Here is a 22992-nt window from a genome sequence, read left to right as displayed (position 1 = left end):
TACTGTGAGTCAAACACTTGCCTGATTTTTGTCTTCAGAATTCATTTTGTTAAACAAACAAACAAAAAACAATAGCACATCTGAAGAAAAAGAAAACTGATCTTTGAAAAGATCGATCCTAACCTGGCAGTCACTACGTCATCATTCACAAGCTTTGTGATCCTGTAAAACTCATTACAGAGTCGGACCATTTTCAAATTAACTCTCAATCTCGAAAGACGGACGCTGACCTGAGGAAATGTTACAGGCTTGACTCCTTCCCTGTCCAATTTGCAGATGTGGGTCAAAGAGTGCTTAAATCACCAAAAAGCGCCAAATGGCACTGGATGTACTGTTTGAATGAACCACCTGGGTGTGAGGAGGAAAACAGGAGACTTAGAATATTGCGCACATATTTATTTTGTTAAAAAGAAATTACATTACTTTGTTCGCGTAAACGCTACGGTTATGTGTTTAAGGTTCAAGTCGACACCATAAATAATAATAATAATAATAATTTCATATACAGTAGAGTATATGGTGCATATATTTCATCAGACATGTGATCGTTGACCAGCATAATAGGATGATGCAAAGTGACCAATAAAGAGGTATACACAGCTTTAGTCATCTTTTTTTTAATGTATCAGCAACAGAAAGGCAGAAAAAAGCAGAGAAATACTCCGATATTCTGATTGTTTTCCTCTAAATGAGATGACACCACTATATGTTGTATTGTCAACAAAGAAAACAATCAGCTTATTGTGAGATGAGGAGATATTCTCCAAACTGGGACACCAAAAAGCTTGGAACATTTACAAAAAGCTGTTTTGCTTTCTTTTCTTGCATTCATTGAACCGTTGGTGTTCCCTTTGGCATTGACATGGCATTTTTTGTACGTTAAGCTGCTGGGGGGGGGGGGGGGGGGGGGGGCGAGGTGGTGGTGTGACTGCGAGCAAAGCCCCTCCAGTTAAACACCTCTATATAAGGCAGAACCTTGTCTTGGATCATAAGACTTGCATCACAAGCGGCCTTCATTGGTATCACACCAAGATGCTGAACATCGCTGAACCTTACCTGCAGTTCTTGCCTTGCAGGAGCTCAGACCCTCTTCTGCAGCCATTCTGGGATTATTTACTTTTTCACTATATGCCTCTCATCTCATCCCCATTTTTCCCCGTCCTACTCGCCTTTTCTAGCTATTTTTTCTTCAGTTTACCTTTTTCTGTGCTGGACCTCTTGGGAGAAAAGGTGCCTTTATTCCATCAGTACAAGATCCAACCAAACAGGAAGCCAACTTTGAAAATGATGGGTGACAACTTCATGGTCACTTTTTATAACCACATCTTCTTTGTTTTACCAGCTGTAATAATCAGTATTTTCATTATGCCTGCACCACCACTGCCACGAGATGCTCCCACAGTATATGAACTGTTTATTGATATGCTGGCTTTACTGCTCCTCTTTGACACTCAGTACTTTATTTGGCATTTCATTCATCATAAGCATCCTCAGCTTTACCGCTGGATCCATGCAGTCCACCATGAATACATAGCACCTTTCTCATGGTCAAGTGAGCGGCTCAGCATCCCAGAGCTGATGACGGTGGGATTCTGGAGCAATTGTGATCCAATTCTTCTAAACTGTCACCCGCTGACCACATGGTGCATTACAGTTTTTAGCATCTGGATGTCTGTTGAAGACCACATAGGCTATGACTTGCCGTGGACCTTGAACCACCTGGTGCCTTTGGGGCTGCTGGGTGGAGCACCAGCTCATGACATGCACCACCAGAGGCCGAGCACCAACTATGCTCCTTTCTTCAGCCACTGGGACAGAATTTTTGGCACTGCTGCCCCTTTGAAGAAAAAAAATGAACTGAAAAGCAAATAAGAACTGTTCTGTCAATAAAGCCTGTTTTTTTATGTGGCATTGTTAGCACTGCAACACTCTTTTAATGCCCAATCCTTTAATTACTGCTTTCTCTATGTGGGGCCCTTGCTGTCTCCGCACTCTTTGGCAGTGTATATATATAAATATCTAAATATATATGTGTGTGTATATTCTCAATGAACCGTGTTAAATGAATTTGTTGAATTTTTGAATTCAATAAAAAACATTTTATTTACAAAGAATCTGACTCTTTTGTTTCATTCATTATTAAATGGAATAAAAAGTAAATAAAAGCTGGCATATAATCACTCATTCAATACTGTGGTGAAGCTCCAGTAATCACTTATAATTGCAAGAAACTTCCTGTAGGGAGGGGTCTGGGTTTTCTGGTAATCGTCTTACATAATTTAAAACCTTTGAAAGAGCCTTACTCAGCCTTCCAAACTTCACAAGGGAAAACAGAGTTCATAAACAAGAAATGTACTGTTTGTCAAACTAGTCACGCTGAGTTAAAGACATAAAAAAGAAAGAAAGAAAAAAACATGACTGAGGGAATTCAGGCTAATCCATCCCTGAAAGCGCAGAGCTCTAACTCCTTAAAGGTATATTGATTTGAATATGCCAGTAATTTTAAGTCATTAAAAAAAGGAAAAGGACTCCTGCATTCCTTTTGTGGAACTTTGTGGAAAAAATCATTGACGTGTTCTTCTAGGGATCGCCAAACTGGATAATCTTCCTCCATCTCCCTCCTGTGTCACACCCCATACCATAGGGAGGGGGCTGTAGCTCAGATGGCAGAGCAGGTCAGCCACTAATCAGAAGGTCAGTGGTTTGATCTCAGGCTGCCTCCTGGCTGCATGCCAGATATCCTTGGGCAAGATAATAACCCCATGTTTGCCTACTGGTGGTGGTCAGAGGGGCCGGCGGCACCAGTGTTTGGCTGCCTCGCCTCTGTCAGTGTAACTGTGGCTACAATGTAGCTTGCCGTGTGTGAATGACTGAATGTAGTGTAAAGCGCTTTGGGGTCCTTAGGGACTAAGTAAAGCGCTAAACAAATGCAAGCCATTTACCATCCCATCATTCATAAATCTTCTCTGATCTCTTCCTCTTACCTTACTGCTCCATATTCAACACCCTTTGTCCAATCTATACACTATACCAATCTATAAGGGCTTGTCTCTCTTTGTCTCCAGACTACTCATTTCTAATCTTGTCCATCTCAGTCACTCCCAGTGAATATTTTCAGCTCTGCCATCTCTAGCTCATCCTCCTTTTTGTTAGTGACACCTTACATCATAGCAGGTCTCACTACCACCTTGTAAACAATGCCTTTCACTCTTGCTGTTACCCTTCTGTCATGAATCATCCTTGACAGTCACCCCCATCCACTCTACCCTGCCTGCTCTATAGTAAGCGGTTTCCACATTAATAAAATAGACTTTCTGGCAGATCAGTTCTTTCTCATCATGCCTTGTTTAACTCTTGCCTGTCCCTCATACATAAAGCATTTTAAGTAGGCTTTCACTGGTATAGAAATACTGGTCAGGTTATGTGATCTAAACCTTCCCTTTCAGCCTTCTTGCTAGCCCTCTGTTAGAGATCACCCCTAACACTTATCTCCACCTGCTCCACCCTGCCCACACTCTCTTCTTCACCTCTTTTGCTTTGGATGTTTCCCCCATTTACTTCTACTGACCTTCATTCCTCCTCTCTCCATAGCATACCTCCACCTCTTCACAGTCTCTTCCACCCTTTCCCTACTTATACTACAAATCACAATGCTGTCTGCAAACACGATAGTCCTGAGACTCCTGAGTGACCTCATCTGCCAGCCTGTTCATTAATATTGCAAAGAAGAGGGCATCAGATTCCTGATGTATCTCACCCCCATCTTTCACTCCTATTTGCAGTTATTTGTAAAAATGTTTGGAATCGTATGATTTTCGTTCCACTTCTCACGTGTACACCACTTTGTATTGGTCTTTCACGTGGAATTCAAATTAAAATTGATTCATGTTTGTGGCTGTAATGTCACAAAATGTAGAAAAGTTCAAGGGGGCCGAATACTTTTGCAAGCCACGATATATCTTGTAAGATAAGATAAGATAACCTTTATTAGTCCCACACGTGGGAAATTTGTTTTGTCACAGCAGGAAGTGGACAGTGCAAAAGTTATGAGGCAAAAATTAGAATACAATAAGAATAAATACAGTACACAACTGTACAGAATAGAATAAAATAAAATAAAATACTATATACAGTAGAATAAAATAAAATAAATATACAATAAGATAAAAATAGAATACAAATACAAATACTATATACAACTGAGTAAAAATACAACGATGACAGAAAGGATTATTGCACTTAGTATTATTGCATATGTATGGATGTGTGTGCTTGATCAGTTAAAGTCTTTATTATGGAGTCTGACAGCAGTGGGGAGGAAAGACCTGCGAAATCTCTCCGTCCCACACCGTGGGTGCCGCAGTCTCCCACTGAAGGAGCTGCTCAGTGCTGTCACAGTCTGCTGCATGGGGTGGGAGATGTTGTCCATCAGGGATGACAGCTTAGCCGCCGTTCTCCTGTCACTCACCACCTCCACTGGGTCCAGAGGGCATCCTAGAACAGAGCTGGCCCTTCGGATCACCCTGTTCAGTCTCTTCCTGTCCCCAGCAGAGATGCTGCCGCCCCAGCAGACCACGCCATAAAAGATAGCAGAAGCCACAACAGAGTCATAGAATTTCTTCAGGAGTGGGCCCTCCACTCCAAACGACCTGAGTCTCCGCAGCAGGTACAGCCTGCTCTGCCCTTTCCTGTAGAGGGCGTCTGAGTTATGAGTCCAGTCCAGTCTATTGTTCAGATGAACACCAAGGTACCTGTAGCTGTCCACAGCCTCAATGTCCATACCTTGGATGTTCAGTGGTTGCAGTGGAGAATGCTTGTGCCTGCGGAAGTCTACCACCAGCTCTTTGGTTTTACTGGCGTTGATCTGGAGGTAGTTCAGCTGGCACCAGTCCACAAAGTCTTGGGTCAGACCTCTGTACTCCTTGTCGTCCCCATCAGTGATGAGGCCGACTATTGCAGAGTCATCAGAGAACTTCTGCAGGAAGCACTGGGTGGAATTGTGGGAGAAGTCTGCAGTGTAGATGGTGAAGAGGAACGGAGCCAGAACCGTTCCCTGTGGGGCCCCCGTACTGCAGACGACCCTGTCCGACACACAGCCCTGAGTCCTCACATACTGTGGTCGGTCGGTGAGGTAGTCCAGGATCCAGGTAGTGAGGTGATGGTCCACTCCAGAGTTCACCAGCTTGTCCTTTAGAACCGAGGGAAGAATGGCGTTGAAGGCACTGGAGAAATCAAAGAACATGATTCTCACAGTGCTTCCAGCGGTCTCCAGGTGAGCGAGGGAACGATGTAGGAGGTGAATGACGGCATCATCCGCTCCAATGCCAGGCTGGTAGGCAAACTGAAGTGGGTCCAGTGATGAGCTTATTAGGCGCCGAAGCTGAGCCAGGACCAACCGCTCCAGGGTCTTCATCAGGTGGGATGTCAGAGCCACCGGCCTGTAGCTGTTGAGGTCCTTGGGGCGTGAAGTCTTTGGCACTGGTACAACACAGGTTTTCCAGAGCTGTGGGACTCTTCCCAACCTCAGGCTCAGGTTGAAGAGGTGCTCCATCACCCCACACAGTTGGTCCGCGCAGGACCTGACGACCCTCGAGCTGATGCCACCTGGACCCGCTGCCTTCTTGCCATTAATCCTCCTCAGTTCCCTCCTAACCTGGGTGGTTGAGAGAGACAGGCTGGAGCCTTGTGTTGAGTGTGTATTGGATGCTGTTGTTGGGGGTGGGGGGGAGTGAGCAGGGTGAATAGAGGAGGTGTGAAGTGTCTGACTTATTTGAGCTACCCTACTAAGTCCAGATGTACTAAATAGAGGACATCATGTGCTTTCTCATGTGCTTGGGTGGCCTCTTTGAGTTTCAAAGAGGAAGAAAATCAAACAAAAAAGTTCAATAGTTAGATTCTCTTTTCCTTAGTTCTCTGGAGGATATGCTGTCTCTAGGCCCACAAAGACACAGTGCCAACTCCTTAACTTCTTTATACTTCTCTGTTAAAACTCCTAAAGAAAACATGGCATCTCTAGTCCTCTTTCTCAGCATGAAGCCATACTGCTGCTCACTGATTACTTAAACTAGCTTCAACTCTTTTCCATAGCTTCATAATGTGGCTTATTCCTCTGTAGTTACTACACATGACCCTTGCTCTTAAAAACTGGCGCAAGATACCTAGTCCAAGTAGGTGAAATGCAAAATAGGTTCATTTTTAAGTCCAGGTAGGTCAAGAAAATAAATTCTTGATCTGCTTGGACTAACATTGAAGCTATTTGGGGTTTTGCCAAGACTGAGCAAATCCCATATGGTGAGGAAGGCCAAAAAGGTCCTAGAAAGTACACAAATTTAAAAATATAACCAAGAACAGCAAAAACAGGATGTTTTTGTTAAATACATTTATTTGTCACGGAACAACTGCAACCCCCGCCCCCCCAAAAAAACAAAAAACCCCAAACACTACACACTGTCAGTGCAGACTCTTATTTAAATACTGAACAAACATATTAGCAATTTGTCCCGTGTTTTCTGTCGGGTGCAGCTTGGTGTAGCTGATGAACTGGCGCCGTAATTTCCGCAGCTCTGCCATGTTGACATTTCTGGTGAGCTCAATGTTTAACAGCGAGTTAAGGAACAAGAAAAATACCACAGGTAGAACCTAACAGAAGCCCAAATTATCTCCAAGCCCCAGTATTGCATTTAAACCTTTGAGCAGGACAACAGGACGAAATAACCTGTACTGAATGTTGCTGGCATCATTTCAAATTCAGATTATGCCCATTTTATTAAAGGTTGGCCAGAACAGAAGATGATGTGCTTTTAAGTTATGCTGTGCTTGGACCAACATCTTCAAAGAAGAAAATCAAAGTGGCTGGTTCTGAGAAGGTGCTTCACAGTCCTGCAACCAATGAAAATCCACAAATATAATTTGGTTTCTCCCCACCACACATCCCACAGCATGCAATTACAGACAAGACCTTTAACATTGCTTAGTAGATCCACCTTTCTTTTAAGTCATGTGATGGCCACACATTCCTCCACCTCCTCATCTAATGCTTTCAGATAGAACAGTGTTGTCCCCCCCGCTATTGAGGGGAGGTGATTAACCCCGGGAGGTAAATGAAAATTAGCATTTCACACAGTCATTAAATATGACAGACGTCCCACACGGAACTACAAAAATCTGTTTAATGTGAAAATATTAATCAAAATTGTGTGTTCAAAATAACTGGGCACACGCAAGTTGTGTTTAAAAAAGGATATCTTTTCCGAAGCTCCTGGAACTGCGATAAGATCCCCGGGAACGCTCGTCTTCTGGGCGTTAAAAATCGCCTGAAAACATTTAATTACATTTATCAAACACACATATAAAAATGAATTTTTAAAAAAGGGATCTCTACAAAGAGTATAAGGAACAATGAATCAGAATTAGAGAAGTATTTACTCCTCTTAATTTATTTTGCTGGAAACTTTTGCAGATATTGTGCAACAGAACGTCGTGATCTGTGTGAAATCGCAAAAAGAAGGAAGTGCAACATGTGGCATGCTAACAAATACATGAGCTCAAAACAAAGACAAAGAGGAGGTTATTTTTTATTATTGATTTTTTTTGCTGATTTATATGTTTTTACTCTGTTGCCTTGTTTTGGTAATCATGCCATGCTCATGTCATGAATGGCAGACAGAAATTCCCACACTTACAACGTGCAGGGGTGCATTCATTTTTTATTAAACGTTGGACAGTCAGCAGTTAACAGCTAAAGCTGTCGATTGTTTTTATAATCCTTTCAACACTTTGGATTTTAGCATTGAGATCCAGGAATTTCACACAGCCACAGTCAGTACTTTAACATTGATCGCAGGATGTAGATTTTCACTCCATGACTGTGAAAAAATCTCACCGACCTAATAATATTTGTGGGCATTTACTCAAATCTTGAGCTCAACATCTGAGTCCTGTGATTTTATTGTGTTTTAAACAAATCTTTATAAACAGCAAGTACCCATTCATATAGTTTAAATGCCTAATGCCAAATGTAGTTATCCCCAAACTTTTAACGACTTTAGACCGGTTCCCCTCAAATCAGTTGTAGTGTAAATATTTGGAAACAATGGTGAAATCAGAGATTTTAAGGCCCACTGAGCATGTGCTTGACCCCATTCACTTTACCTCATGCTAAACTGATGTTACTCATGCTGAAAACCAGTTCAACGTGATTGACAAAAGTGAATAAAATGAGGCAAGCAAAAAATATGATCACTGATTTTAGATGCACTCATAAACACAATGTCACATCTATTAAGGGTCAGACTGTTGAAGTTCAGTGTTATGAATGTCTTTGAAGCTGTGTGCACCAGCGAGTCTCCCGTTTGAGAAGGCTTTCTGGTTTCCACATTGATAAAACTGCGATGGGTTTATTTTATCGTTCTTTTGTTTAATCCGATTTATCTCTTTCTTTGGGCTTGTGGTCTGGATACTTATCTGTAAACGAATCGAACTGTTCAGTCATCTAACAGGCTGACTGGTGAACCACAGCTGAACTTAGAGCCCCTGCACCTAGGAAGCCTGCAGCGGTTGGCTGGTTCACTTTTTCTTGACGACTCACACCCTTTGCAAGGTGAATGTAATAGACCGACAAGGTTTAATTAACAGCTTTGTTCGAGCAGTCATTACTTCACAGGAACAGCTATGTCACTTTCAAGGGCTACGTGATAACCAAAATTAATTAGAATTAGCTGTTATTTAATTTCATATTTTGCACTATGCGCATTTGTTGTCCATTTGCATGTGTTTGCATGTGAGGATGGATGACTCACGACTGCAGAACAGTAACCTGTACCTGAACCTGAACCGGGCTATTATTGTGTGCCAAGATAAATACCTCATCAGCGCTTCACTCATAATTGCATCTTGGCTGGTGATGTAACGTATAAAGCTGTAAATACATGTAATACCTTCTGAGTCATAGAACAAAGTCTACATTATGCAGAGGAATGTTGATACCCCAACAAAGGATTTGTAAACATTTTTCTGAAAAAGACTCTTCTGTCATATTTCACTTAGAATATGACATAACTCAAAAAGCAGTCCAGCTCAGTGAAAAAAATATCATGGGAAACTACCTGAATGACCAGTAAATGATGTGAAACTAGAAAAAACAAACAAACAAACAAAAAAAAACATACCATCAAGACATCTTGAGTGATCTTGTCCAACTCGTATAAAAAGTTTGCTGATGACAGTGGTTGCTACAGAGAAGAAAAGAAAATAGGTTTCCTTCACAATCAGACAAAAAAAAACAAAACACATGCATGCAGTAAATATTGTAGATTTCCAGACTGATTGTAACTAGTGTCTCTTAGGCTATGTCCACACTAATGTGCTTTCGTTTGAAAATGCATCGTTTTCTCTCCGTTTTGGCCTCCCGTCCACACTGAGTCTCGAAAATGCATACATTTGAAAACGGTGCTGTCGCGTCGCAGTGTGGACAGCGAAAACGGAGCCATTTGGAAAACGATGACACATTTTAGTCATGTGATGCAGTCAAGTGACCAATTAAACTAAGTTAGCGGAGGGCATTATACAGCGGTTGCTTTGTTTGCTCTCAATTTTGACAGCCCTATTAAAGATTACTATCAGTTTGCACATGCTTCAGACAGCTTTTCTTCAAATTCTTTAATTCTCACTCGCTTTTGCAACTTTGTACTTTTGTGTTACCCTCAGCAACAACTCCACCTCATTGTTAGTCCGTTTAAAAAACTCGGTGCTTCTCCTCGACATTTTGCCGCGACGTTTCAAGGAGCCGGAAAGTAAATAAACGGCAGACAGAAATGAGGCAAGTCGAATTGTCTTTTGTTTCAAGCATGCGCAGTACTGGAACGTAAGCGTTTTCGGGCCGTTTCAACGTGGACGGACAACTCTGTGAAAATGACTGAAAGCGAAAGTGTGGATGCGGAGCATTTTCAGACGAAAACGCCGTTTTCAAATCTATCCGGGCTAGTGTGGACGTAGCCTTAGACTTACACTCTGAGTAGACTGGTTCGGTGGGGGTGCTTTTCTTTTGAAAAGCGCATCAGAAATGGCTTCAACTGGAAGTGTGTCATCTTTCAGAATAGTGAAGAGAGGGCTGTCCCATCGGTTTCTGGAATCCGGAGCTTCAAATCGCTGAACTAATGCGTCAAAGCTTCAAAACACCAAATGCATGTGAGACAGTTTGCAAAAAAAATAAAAATAAAAACAAAAAAGACATGCAACAGTGCAGGTAAGGTAAGAGTCGTGCTCTCATACTGAGGCTTCTCACTCACATGTCCTGACTGTACTCATCAGCAGCATCTCTGTTTGTGTTCCATAATGAGCTCTCTTCATGGGACGTCAAACTGTAGACCTTAACAAAGAAAACCCGCAAACATACCACGATTGCATATGAAGGTAACATTTTTTCAAAATGTATGTTTAATTGTCTACTTACCAAGCAGTGTGGAGTCTGTGCATGTTTGATGAGGCAGAACAGTTCATAGCGGTAGCCTGTAACATATTTAAATTTTAAACTACAAATCACAATATTTAATGTAACTGTGACAATTACAGAATAAGTAGTAAGACTTACCTTTTATGTAATTTAATGAGTCTAGAATAACAATGTCATCCTTGTTGACTTTCCTAAAAAAAAAAAAAAAAAAAAACCCAGAAAAACCAAAAAAAGAATTAGCATTAAAATATGTGTGGGTTTTGTGCAACATCAGCTCCTACAACAGATTTTTAAACACTCACCTCTCCACTTCAGCTTTCAGAGACGCTCTGACAGTTTTCTCCTTTTGGGAATCTGAAACATTTCCAGTAAAATTAAGTAAATGCAGAAGTCTGCCCAGTTGAAGCAAACAGTCTCCTTAGTCATGTTAACAATTACGGAAATAATAAAGAACTAAAATTTTGAAAAACAAAATGTTTAATTCTAAAAGCATAATAGCAATGTAACAGTAACACAGTTAAAATGATCAGGTCCAAGTGATGTGCCATGTCATATCACCCACAATAATAATATGAATATCAAAGTATCATATTATTATGTAGTTGCTATAGCAACATCCTGCTTAAATTCCCTAATGCACACAACGAGACAAGCCCAGGCATTTGTGAGAGCAAGAGCCTCTGATGGTCATTTGGTAGCTAAAAAGGGAGTTGAGTCAACAACTTTCAGCAAAGCAGTGTACTTTTCAAAATATCCAAGAAAACTGTTGTCACTAACTGTGGACACAAACTTGCAGCTTGAAGCAAAAAACCCAGGTTTTTTTTGTTTTGTTTTTTTTACCACCAGTCTATAAAGGAGGAGATACAATCAGCTGGTTATGTTAGACCCAGAAGTAAATAAAATGACTTCACTGAGCATGGCCGGCTGCACGCGTTATTGTTAAACTAAAGTATTAAGCAACTACTTTATACTTAAAATTTGCAGGGAAAACACTACCCAGGCTTATGACTTATGCTGTGTCACTGTATCTGTTGCTGTGTTATTACTTTTGCACAATAATGCTGCTGCCATTGTACCATTGCTCTTCAAATTAGGAAGTGTGTCATCAATAACAGCAGCTCATTGGAGAAGGAGAATTGAAACTGCCCTTCAGTTACTCATTTAGGAATCCTGCTGCTGCAAACGTCGATAAAATGTCGCTTCCCCCCCCTACATCATAATAAATCTCATAATCGCAAGTGTTTTTTGAAATGTCATGATATATTTCCCATTCCTAGTACCATACTACTCTATTACTAGCAGTTTCCGCTTACATGTGATTTCAGGGGTTTGTAAAAGTAGAATGGGCGCTATCAGGCAACTCTGCTGTGGAACCAGCTCCCAGTTTGGCTTACAGGACACTCTCTCTACTTTTCAAATTAGCCTGAAAACTTCCACTTATGACAAATCCTATAGTCAGGCTTGGATCCGATCTCTTAGGAATATAGCTGCTGCTGAGGGATTTTCCACTATGCAGTAAGCACATCGACTTGATGCCCCTTTCACTCCCTATGCATTTATATGCTACTACAGCATGAAATTAACTTTTGTTCTATTTGTTGCTAATAGTCTCCTTTCTTTCCTCTAGCCTCCAACCAATCATCCTCGATGGTTGCCCCTTCTTTAACTGGTTTTGTAGGGTCTCTTACTGTTAAAGAGCAATCCTTCTTCCCCACCTTCGCCAGGTGCCCGTTCATAAGAGATTACTGGACTGTCTCTACTACTAACTACTACTGCTGCTAACGCTAAATAAGTAAAATTAATTGAATAGTAGCGCTCATAAAGCAGGCGAACACAGTTGTAATTGTCATGAACTTTAAAGCCGCCCCAAGCATCGATAAGCGCAAACGCTGAATAAGCACTCCTGCCTCTGTTGTTTTTTCCCCCGGCTAAGCTTCGTGTAAGGCCGGTGATGTTACCTCAGTATTATGTGGCTAATAACATACAAAAATATGCCAAGTAAGACTGAAAGCCCTGGAAGCTGAAAAGCTTTAAGAAGCACACTAATGACGGCGTGCTAAGCTTACTTGCCTGCGTAAACAGTGTTTTTCTCAACGCCCAGGCTTCCGTCTCCAACAATATGAACCTTTCTTTCTGTGCTTTCTTCAAAATACACCTTCAGCTCTTCTGCCCTTCGTGACTTACCACTACAGGGATAACCACACATCACTATTAGGGGCATAACTGGGGCTAGTTGCCACTCAAACTACCCTGGGATGTGATAAAAAGCACGTTGCCACTTTCACCCGGATATGTTAACTAAAAGCGGTTTTTCCCCTTACCGACCGGCAGGGGGCGCCAGAAACTTGATTATCTGAAGGTACTGTGTGTGTGCGAATGTGACTTGAACATAGATGAAAACACAGACTTCCAATACATTCTCTGCGCTTTTAATAAAGTCATAGACAATATAAAGTAAAACAACAGAAGTGTTTCTCACTTGCCAACATATACGTGTTATGTTAGACAAAAAACAAAACATAATTTAGCTGATTTTCACAAGAGCAGAAACCCTCTTCATCAGCAGGATGTCACGCAACAACTGATCGAACTGGATGTCCTTCTTCTCTAAATGCATGAGAAAAACACAGAAAGCTGTACAATGGAAGGATTAACAGCGGTATTAGACTGAGTAATAATACATAACTCACCTGTCTAGTGCCTGCTCTCCTTGTGTTTGTTGGGCAGTTTTCAGAATATGGATGAGGAGCGCCTGCAGGTCTTCCACTCCGTGCAGAGGTCTCACATCTCTGCCTTCAGCTGTATCTTTTATATTCTCAAAGGCAGAATTCACAAAGGAACTATCCACAATGCTCTTCTTGCCCATGAAATGTCCTTATTAAATGAAACATGCAAACTCTCTGTAAATATTGCATTTTCAAACAGAACAAAGAAACAATCATTCAGCAGTGTAATTTTTAACTTACCCGTTGCCCACAGATTCCCCCTGGGATTCACCTTGAGCTTTGAAACTTTATTTCTCAGCTCAGTCAAATCAAGAGTCATTGAAGTTGTCAAAGCAATGTATGAGATAAGGATGAAAGAAGACAGGAGTCCTCCCCTGCACATCTTTGTCACAGTGCCTTTCATTTCTCAGATGTGCTTCCAATTAATTTGGAGCTGGTCAATTAAAAGAAATCTCTTCTGTTACTTTGGGTACAGGCAGTTATACTGAGACAGGATCGGCTTAATATTCTAATGGGATGAAGTCATCCATCTGTGGTTGTTGCTTATTGGATGCATGATGCACATTAGAGTGCCTTGTGCCTTTCTGACTTGCTGTGACGATTTTAAGCACGTGACCTCGTCGCAAAACTACTGATTATCACACCCCGATTACATTAAATTCTTTCAACCCAGCAGGTCTGTAATGAAAGACAAGACAGAGCAGATCTGTAATTAAATGCACCAATTTATTTGTAAGTACTTTAATGTAACAGCAAGGCACGTAGACCACTGCATGCTGAACAGATGAAATGGCTTAAGAAATGCTGTAAATCCAAGTTTAATTGGCTACTGTAGGTACACAAATTCTTAACCAAGTCCTCACTGTACACAGTATCAAAAAGTACAAATATCTTTCGACAAGCATTACAAAAAGACAAACAGTGAACAAGTAATTCCTCTCAGCCCCTGCAGGTAAGCAGCTGCAGTGTGGTGATTCGAGGGCTTACAGAGAATCAAAGAGCTCACACAGCACTTTCATAGAAAAGTTCACTTGTCAGTTGAGTCAATATGACCATAAAAAGACTTAATGTCATTCCCAAAATAATTTATAAAATTTATTAATGTGGGATAATACATTTTTAAAACTAATTTTTTTACATTGCACTGAGATTAACTGCAACTTCTCGAAGCCTTTCGACGTTTAACAATCACTGCCATTTACCACGGAGGTAGGAACTGTCACGTAGTCAATACAAAACGAGGTGTCGCTTCACATATCAGAGCCTGCAACCGAAAAGTATCCCCCTTTTGCCAAGTGCTAATCTAAGATATTTTTTTATTTTAAGTCACTGCATTCCCATTCACGTTCCCAGGTGCTGATTCATAAAACATTAACTCTGACATGCTGATGAATTTCACTCTCACACCTTCTCTGGATCATCCTCAACAAATGTACCCTGATTTGACGTAACATTGACCGTTCACTTGCTGGAAAAAAAAAAAAAACCAAAAAAACAAAACCAAAAAAAAACAAAACACTTCTGGCAATTTGAGGTATTTTCAATACAGCAATACTGCTGCAGAACACATGTAATACCTCTTTGTTTCTCCCAAACACGTGAAAGAACACCCCCAAAACAGACGGTATAAAATTGTTTTTTTTTAAAAAAAAAAAGGCCAAACCATGAACTTGTAATTACTGCTTTTACATGAACAATCAATTATACTGTGTTTCGTAAAAAATAAAAACCTACTAATATTAAAAAAGCAGCCTGAATCCTTCAGGATTTAGTGTGAGGCATTAAATAATTTGAAACAATACCTGAAACTCCACCAATACACTGTTACAATAATCAATACCAGACCGTAAAACAAACACACATTCCTGAGTCTCCTGCCAGGGTGGATGGAAAATGTTAAGCAAAAAATTTTGACGAAAAAAGAAAAAAACAGAAGGGGGAAATGTTTAACCGTAGTATGAGTGATGAGTGCAGTTATATGTGAAAGGCAAGATTAATATATTACCAACATACAAGGTTAAATTAAAAAACAAAAAAATAATATGAAAATATTTGTTCTGTATTAAATATATGTATCTGCTGGAATATACTGCACCGCCTCTAAATAGGTTGTCCAAATTAAAGGCATTACATCTTTGTACCACCTGCCTAAAAACATCAAGCATCCCTTATGACTTTCACATGAAAACTGAGGATATTAAAGCAGCTTTAAACAGGAGCTGAGGTGGCTCTCACTGCTGGAGAGAGACTGCTTGTGTCTGAGAGTGAGTGCTCAGATTTAAGTTACAGTCTGTGCTCGTGGAGCAGTGCGGACTTTCTTGCTCTCCGGCCGGTGAGGGATCAGATTTGTTTAGCTGGTGAAACAAATCGTTTTCCTCATCAGATTCTGCTGATCCAGCCAGCTGATTATCCTGCTCCTTCTCTTTAATATCTCCCTCTACTTTTTTCTCCTCTTCCTCTGGATCTTTGACTTTGTGTACGATGAAAAGATGTCTATTGAGAGACAGCACGGACGTGAAACACAGGCCACAGTGAAGGCACTGAGGAGTGTTCTCGTCGGTTTTATGCTGAGGTATATGCTGCTGGAACTCTGTGCTGTTGTCTGTGACGAAGCCACACTTCGAACAGCGGAACTGAGTTTTCAGACGCTTAGCTGAAGGAGCCTCGAGACTACCTGCAGGATCCTGAACCTCCATCTGTGTGCCCACATCAGGTGTTGCTGATACAAGCCTCTGGAAATCACAAGTTATGCAGTTTAGACCAGTGAGCAGATTGGAAGCATTTATGTTTGTGTTGAGAAATAATAAATTGCTACCTTGTCCAAAGCATTTTTGTCTACTTGGATGGGCATTTTTGGCATTTGGCTAAGATCAGGATTTTTTATTCCATGCATAAGGCTGATGTGGTTCTTCAACATCACACTTGACGTGAATATTGTCTTCTTGTCCATGCAATACCTAACAAACAGGGATGGAGCAACAATTAAAAACTGCTTTGTGGCCAAAGTTACTATTATTATTTATACATTTTCAAAATCTTACCAACAGGTATAAGTCCTCTTTTTCCCATCATGATCATTGCGAATGTGTCGTCTCAGACTGATTGCAGTGTTGAAAGACAACACACAGTGTCGACAGGGATACTTCTTCACGGACTGTTGACAAAAAAATAAAAATAAATAATTTGTAGGAATGACAAGATGAGCTTAAGTGAATTATTTAAGCATCAGCCTTGAAACAGACAATTTTGGATCTAACTGGGAATTCAAACCAGAATAAAAATGCATCTTGCTTATACTGGTTGACCTAAAAACTCTGACTTAGAGGTACAGGACTCATTTCTGCCCTACTGCTCGTTGGCTACTCACAGCTGTGAAATACTACTGGTCCAACTAATAGTATTTCCCAAACACGTACTCAACTAAGTATTTTTTTACTGGTTCAATTACTTTATTTCCATTACGCACAAAAACAAAATATGTTCATAATAAACATAATAAACCTCACCCACCCCTTCTATTTTTTTATTTTTATTTAACTTGAGTCACAGTTTACAGCACAGGGGACTCTCATCACTTCTGTTATTTTTATCTACTATATTTTTATTTTATTCTGTATTTCATTCTAACAGAACAAACTAGGAAAAAGTGTTTGCTTTGAGAACGTTATTGTTTCAGTTTCTTGAGCTGGAAATTCTGTGCTATTTTGGTGTAGTGATGAAAGCTCTACAGCTTTCTCCATGATCCATCTCGAGCTAAACGTGTTGCATAGTAATATGTATAACAGTATGGTAAAATATGTAAAGCAGTATAGTAAAAAGAAAATAAACAAAACAGAGCAGTGTGTATGGGGAATAATTTTGCATTTGTACTCATTTGGTAGCAGGGTAAGACGATTTCTACTCAGTGTGAACTGAGGCCCAATGAGTCTAAAAACTCACTGTGTATCCTGGAGAAAGCAGAGGGCATGGGAAAAAAAGGAGGGTGGTGGTAATTGGCAAGCTGCTCCAGAGTAATACTGTATATTCTACATGACCCAGTTTCAATTCAAAACACAAATTTTACATTCTTAAAAAAATAAAAATAATTGTGTTTATATGGAAAAATGCCAATTCAAGGCATCTAAACCCAGGTACCACAGTTTTAATACAGGAACCCAGACAAGGCTTTACATGATTTACTGATGTTGCTGTCTGAGCGGTCTTCTGTGGCACACTGTCGGTATATCTGTCAAGATTTTAAGACACCAACTCAAGACATAAGAGCGCAACACTCAGTAATGTTTTGCATCAGCAGACGTCAGTGCGGGGTCAGTGCACCCTTACCTTTCCGTGTGTGGTCTTCAAATGGGAAACGTAGGCATCTCGCTCAGTGAACTGCTGCAGGCACTCGTTACATGTCCATCCAGCGGGTTTCACACGATTTAGGATTTTGCTGTCTTGCTCAGATTTCTCTCTAGTAGCAACTGTTTGTTTAATAGGGTAGTGACTCTTCTGTTTTTGGATAGACTGAGACTCCTGGTGCAAGTCAGCATGCTTAGTTTCTTTCTTCTTCTCTGTCTCTTCAATCGTGTTTCCTACATGGACACCCTGCAGAACAGGAAACACAAAATTCACATTATTATGCTCAAACGTATTTACACAGTAACATTTAACTGTTTCTTTGCTGGTGTTTTAACAAAAGAACACTACTGCTGGAGCATAAGTTAATGATTTCCCGTGTTGATTGATCTGTATCAGGTGTATGGTTTTAAAGGTTTAAAAAAAAAAAAAAAAAAACCAAAAAAGTAAACATGATAGGACACAGCACCTTACTTTTACTGGATGCACTTTATAACTCTTCTATGGACTAAGGAACCTTTTTTTCCCCAGATGTCTGACAACTTTAGCACAAATCATTTTAGATAAGAAGTGTGGCCGCAAATATAAACTCCTATAGACATCCTAAACTCCTAAAGGATCACTTGCAGGGAATATATTAAAAAATACTGACAACCATCAGTGCTACACCTCACCAGTGCTTACTGACCACTTTTTATGTCTGAGAGGTAAAAATGATAAACATGTAAAACATCTAAATAAAATGCATATATTTAATTCTAACCTTGAAATGCTGCATTAATAGCAGCTTTTGTGGAAAGACTGAGTTGCATTCTGGACACTTAAATACAGACGTAACACGCTTGCTGGAATTCTGATAGAAATGCTGAAACAGTAGCTGCTTTTTCTTGAACATTTTCTCACAGGAACACTTTAAGATTAACCTGCAAAAAGAAAGCAAAAACTGTTAAAGCAGCCTATGAGGAGAAGCCCACAGTTTTCAACCGTCAGGTCATGAGATGTTAACTTACTCTGGAGTTGTTTTGCTAGTACTGTGTTTATTTTTCAAATGCAGTTCACAGTTGTCGGAGGTCTTGAATGCAACCGGGCAGATGGAGCACTTGTACAAGACCTCACAGTGTTTTTCTTCGATATGAGTCTTTTGTCCTTGAAGGGTCCGGAAAACCATATCACAGTGAAGACATCTGGAAGAAAAGGAAAACATAATTGTTGCAACAGTGCACTGTACACTGTGGGTTTTTTTAAAAAAAAACCTGCATTTCTTGCCAAGTTACTCACTTGTACCAAGCCTTGCGAGCATAGTGCAGGCAGTTTTCCCTGACGTGCTTTTGGATGTCTGCAGAACGACACAGGGAACCACACTCAGGGCAGCAGTAAGGGGACTTATGTGCATGAATGCGTAGGTGAGCTCTGAAACTGCACTTGTTGGGCAGCAGCATTGAGCAACCTTTACAGATCTGGTATTTCACAACAGAACAGAACAAAAAGACAGTTTTGAGTGGAAAACAAACAAACAGTGGTGCCATTAAAAAGGACAAATCTGGTGATAGAGAAAATACATTTGTTTTTATAGAAAACAATCCAATTAACAGCTACAATGAAGTAAGTAATTATACAAAGCAGTATTCTCTCTTTAGCTAGAATAAGCTTACTCATCTGTACCTCAGTAATCAATCAGAAACAGATCAGATAAATTATCTACAAAGTGGCACCAGGCATCGTGTTGCTTCATTATGATAAATCTATGCCCTGAAGCGCACTTTTCTACTTTGATTTGAGTGACTTTTACAGATTAAAAACATTTAAGAGTAAGCACTAATAGGCTTAGATACTTGCTAAATTCTGCAAGGTGGTCTTCTCAAGTGATTTGTTGTCACCCTTATACTTGAAAATGTCAATTAGCTACTCACCAGTTCTTCTGTATCTTCTGACAGCTTCTGGTAATGGCCTGCGAGTGCTTTGTAGTCAGGCAACTGCTTGTTACACTCCAAACAACGGAGTCGATGGCGGATGACGCTTTCCGGATACAAGGGCAGGACAGGCTCACTTTTAGGCAAGACTAATGGCGAGGAGTAAGTGCCCACACTAACCAGTTCACTACTCAGGGGTACAAACATTTTTTCTTCTGCTATGGGCTTCAAATTGAGCTGTGTGCACTGCATCACTGTGCCACCGTTCTTGTGTTCCCTTGCATGAGCCAACAAGGCACACTTGTTAAAAAACACCAAAGTCTTTGCGCAGTGTGTACATCCTACTTCAATGTGGACACTCCTCCTACTGTAATGAAATGCGAGGCTCTTCTCCACCCCAAAGGAGTCCCCACACTCGAGGCAGCAGTATCCATGTGGTGGAAGGTTGATATTGGTTCCCGGAGGTGGGTTCAAGTTTGGCACATATGTAGGCACAGGGTTGGCACTGTTCAACAGTCTGTTTAAAGTTCCCGCAGATGGGTTCGGATTAGACAGGTGGGGATAAGAATTGGCTGTTTTGACCTGATGCACTAATGGGACAGTACTGTACACTGTGGAGGAGAGTGTGCGTTGACTTTGTTGATAGGAGGTGGTTCGTGCAGCTACTGAAGCAGCAACGCTGTGAGGGACAAGGTTTAGACTAGCTAAGTGCATTGCTTTTGGAAGGAAGTTTGTGGTAGTTGCATGGCCTGTAGTGGCTGATACTCTCTTTGGTTTGTGCACTTGATGTGCGGCAGATCTTTTGACTTTAGTATTACGGACTACTGGTGCAGAGCGCATTACACCTGACCTCCGGGAGTTTTCCTCCGACTTCCTGTTTGAAACTTTTGCCGAAGCTGTATTGGCTGCATTACCTTTACTTGGCACCCCAACAACACCATCAGGAGCTTGAGACTGATGTGGAGATGCATTACAGTATGAATCATCACTAATCATACTCTGCGATGGAGAGGATTCGTAGGCAGAATGCACGTCTTCATTTTCTGAATCTGGGAGCACACTGGTGACGGTACGCTTGATCTGCCCAGATGTGGTTTTAATGGTCTTAATCCTGACCTTAGGTATGGCTGGAGGTGAACCAGATACCACTGCAGGGGATGCTTTGCCACTACTGTCACTGCAGATACTCACAGGGCTATCAGGTGGTTTCCTTAATCGTTTTACTGCTTCAAGTGGACTTCTGGGGCTTCGTGGGGATATGGGGACCTTGGGGCTAGCTTTCATGCAGTCACTTTGAACAGCTGGGGATTCTCTGTGATCTGTCTGCTCATTGGGATCTTTTCTAGCATTCAGAGCCACCAGAGCGTCAAGACAAGAGGATAATTTACATGTCTGTGACTTGACATGTGGATAAGGGGCAATAAGGGATAAGGGAACAGTCACTGGTGCTCCTGAATTCCAGTTGGTTTCAGTGAAGTTCTGGTTTCCTAATTGTGGAGGAAATTCACTGTGTAGTCCAGGTGTTTTCTCTGCTTCACTACTACCACAGATGTCAGAAAGCTCCTCGCTTCTACTACTTTCTGCTCCTTTAATCCTCTGTATGCTTTCGTAATTATTAGAGTCCTTGGAAGAGTTATCAAACATGCTAAGGTCCATTCTTTTGGGATTGTGACAGACTGAAGTGTCCAAAACTGAAGCTTCTGGGAAACATAGTCTGTCTTCGTTTGGAAGTATTTCCTCTCTGCTTGATTGGGTGTTTTCATGCTCAGGACTGGAGACTGGACTTAAATCTGAAAGTGCCTGAGGAAACAATGGTGCCTCATCTGGTATAGGTGGCTTTCCAGAAAGCTCACTTGAAGCCTTCCCATTCAATGTGGACACAAATGATTTGGAGAAGCTGGTATTAGTTGTCTCAGCAGAGGTCACAGAAGTGTCTTGTCCCCTAAATCCATTTTGCAATGTTGGTCCCGAGTGAAGTCTATCACTAAATTCTTCAAGTAACTCCTGCCGACTTGTATTTTTCACAATAACACTTACAGCTGGGACATCTGAGGGTGGTATAGCTTGGTTAGTCAGTAAGCTGTCATCCAGACACATCTCTGTGTGTTTCAGCTGACTTTCTGTTTCCTCATGACTCCCCTGGATGGGCTCTTTGGCATCCAATCCAGTGGCATCTGGGATGTCAAAAGCTGCCAGGAGATCATCAAAATCTGGGGTCTTCATGTCACCCATGGCCGTACAGTCTCACAAACCTACAGAAAGACGCAGCTGTGACTTAGCATGAGCATAAAGAACTGTTACAATAAAAAACTAAAAGAGAAAAAAAGCTGTTTTATAAACTGAAGAGTAACTATTTAGCAAATGAGACGCGTCATATGTCAACGCTAGCTTTAGCCAGCAAGCTAAACGTGGGCAACATCTCCAGCGCTAATGCTAAATATGCAATAAAACACGCACAACACAAGCGATTTAACAGATAGCACAAACTTTAAACCTACTCACTGGACAAATTATATGACAGATGCACACAGGAGCCAGCTAACAAGCTAGCTGTAAAATGGAGCTAAGCTAGCGAGTTAGCCCCCATCTTAGCAACATGCTACAGCGTAAATAATTCAGCCAAACGAGTAAAGTCGTCACGTAATGATACACAGGGTGCTCACCATTTGATCCGAGTGTGTTAAACAGCTCTAGTAAACTAGCTACTCAGCCATTTAACTGTCTGCACTAAATATTCGCAGGCTAGGCTGTTTTAATGTTTCATAGCTAGGCTACAAGCTACTAACGTTAACTTCGTTTTCCTTTTCCTCAGTGGGAAATTGAAACCCTCGGCGCTGTCTTACAGACCTGAGGTTGCAGCGGGAGTGACTGCTTTCAACGACAGTACTAAAGGTCCACCAAAATATTTATTCAGGTTCAGGACGGAGTTGCAACTCACAAACGACGAAGCTTCGGTGTTCGGTAAGGTTGGGTAATGCTAACAATATTAAAATTTAATGCAAATAAAAACCTTGAGTCCGGGTGAATGTATAATGAGGCACTAAATCCTACTAATAATATTGAAAATGCAAACAAATAACATTATTATAGGTGTCGGAAAGCTTGTTTCGAATTCCCTAAAGCTCTTGTCTTTGGTTAATGAAAAGTAAACACAGAAATATAGCCTTGTCCTCCTAATTTGGGTGAATTTAAAAGAAAAATTCAAGCCCCAAACGACCCAAAATGCAAAAACAGTGCCTTTCATCAGACACGTCTGCCTGGCAAAGATCTCTCAGCTTCAGGGGATGTGCAAAATACTATGTATGCTCAAAATACCTTTAAATTACGGTTTTGTAAACCGTGATATCTGTATACAGCTATTCATAGACATAAAACTAATCCTATCAGAAATATATAAACATCCCTATAACCACCAATTATCAAGTTCATTTGGCTTCCAGTTATTTGTTAAAGTGTTCATCAGATCCATGCTGTGAAATGTCACAAATCATGCTGTAAACTGGAAGTCATCCCAATATGTCTGTGGTATTAACACTTTATGGGCTAATAATGGGTTTTTGGCTGTAAT

The 22992-nt window shown here is 40.9% G+C and overlaps 3 protein-coding genes across 3 annotated transcripts; 1 reads left to right on the top strand and 2 right to left on the bottom strand.

The window, feature by feature from the left end:
- The first annotated feature begins 1007 nt into the window (after positions 1–1007).
- Positions 1008–2037, top strand: ch25hl1.1 (cholesterol 25-hydroxylase like 1, tandem duplicate 1). The gene has a single exon (XM_085281094.1). It carries the CDS (start codon positions 1033–1035, stop codon positions 1870–1872), a length of 840 nt encoding a protein of 279 aa, XP_085137220.1. The 5' UTR covers positions 1008–1032; the 3' UTR covers positions 1873–2037.
- Positions 2038–6364: 4327 nt separating this feature from the next.
- kti12 (KTI12 chromatin associated homolog) lies at positions 6365–12752 on the bottom strand. Its single transcript, XM_085282142.1, has 9 exons — positions 12521–12752; positions 10753–10804; positions 10589–10641; positions 10451–10506; positions 10287–10366; positions 10006–10165; positions 9168–9230; positions 7245–7313; positions 6365–6594 (listed from the first exon to the last, which is right to left on the bottom strand). The coding sequence occupies exons 1-9, from the start codon at positions 12669–12671 to the stop codon at positions 6451–6453; spliced, it is 828 nt and encodes a 275-aa protein (XP_085138268.1). The 5' UTR covers positions 12672–12752; the 3' UTR covers positions 6365–6450.
- Positions 12753–13883: 1131 nt separating this feature from the next.
- znf592 (zinc finger protein 592) lies at positions 13884–22251 on the bottom strand. Its single transcript, XM_085282140.1, has 9 exons — positions 22088–22251; positions 19425–21676; positions 18793–18971; positions 18525–18698; positions 18278–18437; positions 17500–17763; positions 16218–16330; positions 15992–16133; positions 13884–15908 (listed from the first exon to the last, which is right to left on the bottom strand). The coding sequence occupies exons 2-9, from the start codon at positions 21654–21656 to the stop codon at positions 15408–15410; spliced, it is 3765 nt and encodes a 1254-aa protein (XP_085138266.1). The 5' UTR covers positions 21657–21676; positions 22088–22251; the 3' UTR covers positions 13884–15407.
- Between the last annotated feature and the right edge of the window lie 741 nt (positions 22252–22992).

This window comes from Mchenga conophoros, linkage group LG7 (assembly GCF_057382185.1).
Source record: "Mchenga conophoros isolate Kocher_MC1m ecotype Shallow Benthic linkage group LG7, M_conophoros_male_GT1.1, whole genome shotgun sequence".
Lineage (NCBI taxonomy): Eukaryota > Metazoa > Chordata > Actinopteri > Cichliformes > Cichlidae > Mchenga > Mchenga conophoros.
Note: the sequence above shows the minus strand (reverse complement) of the source record. Positions and strands in the feature narration are given on the sequence as shown.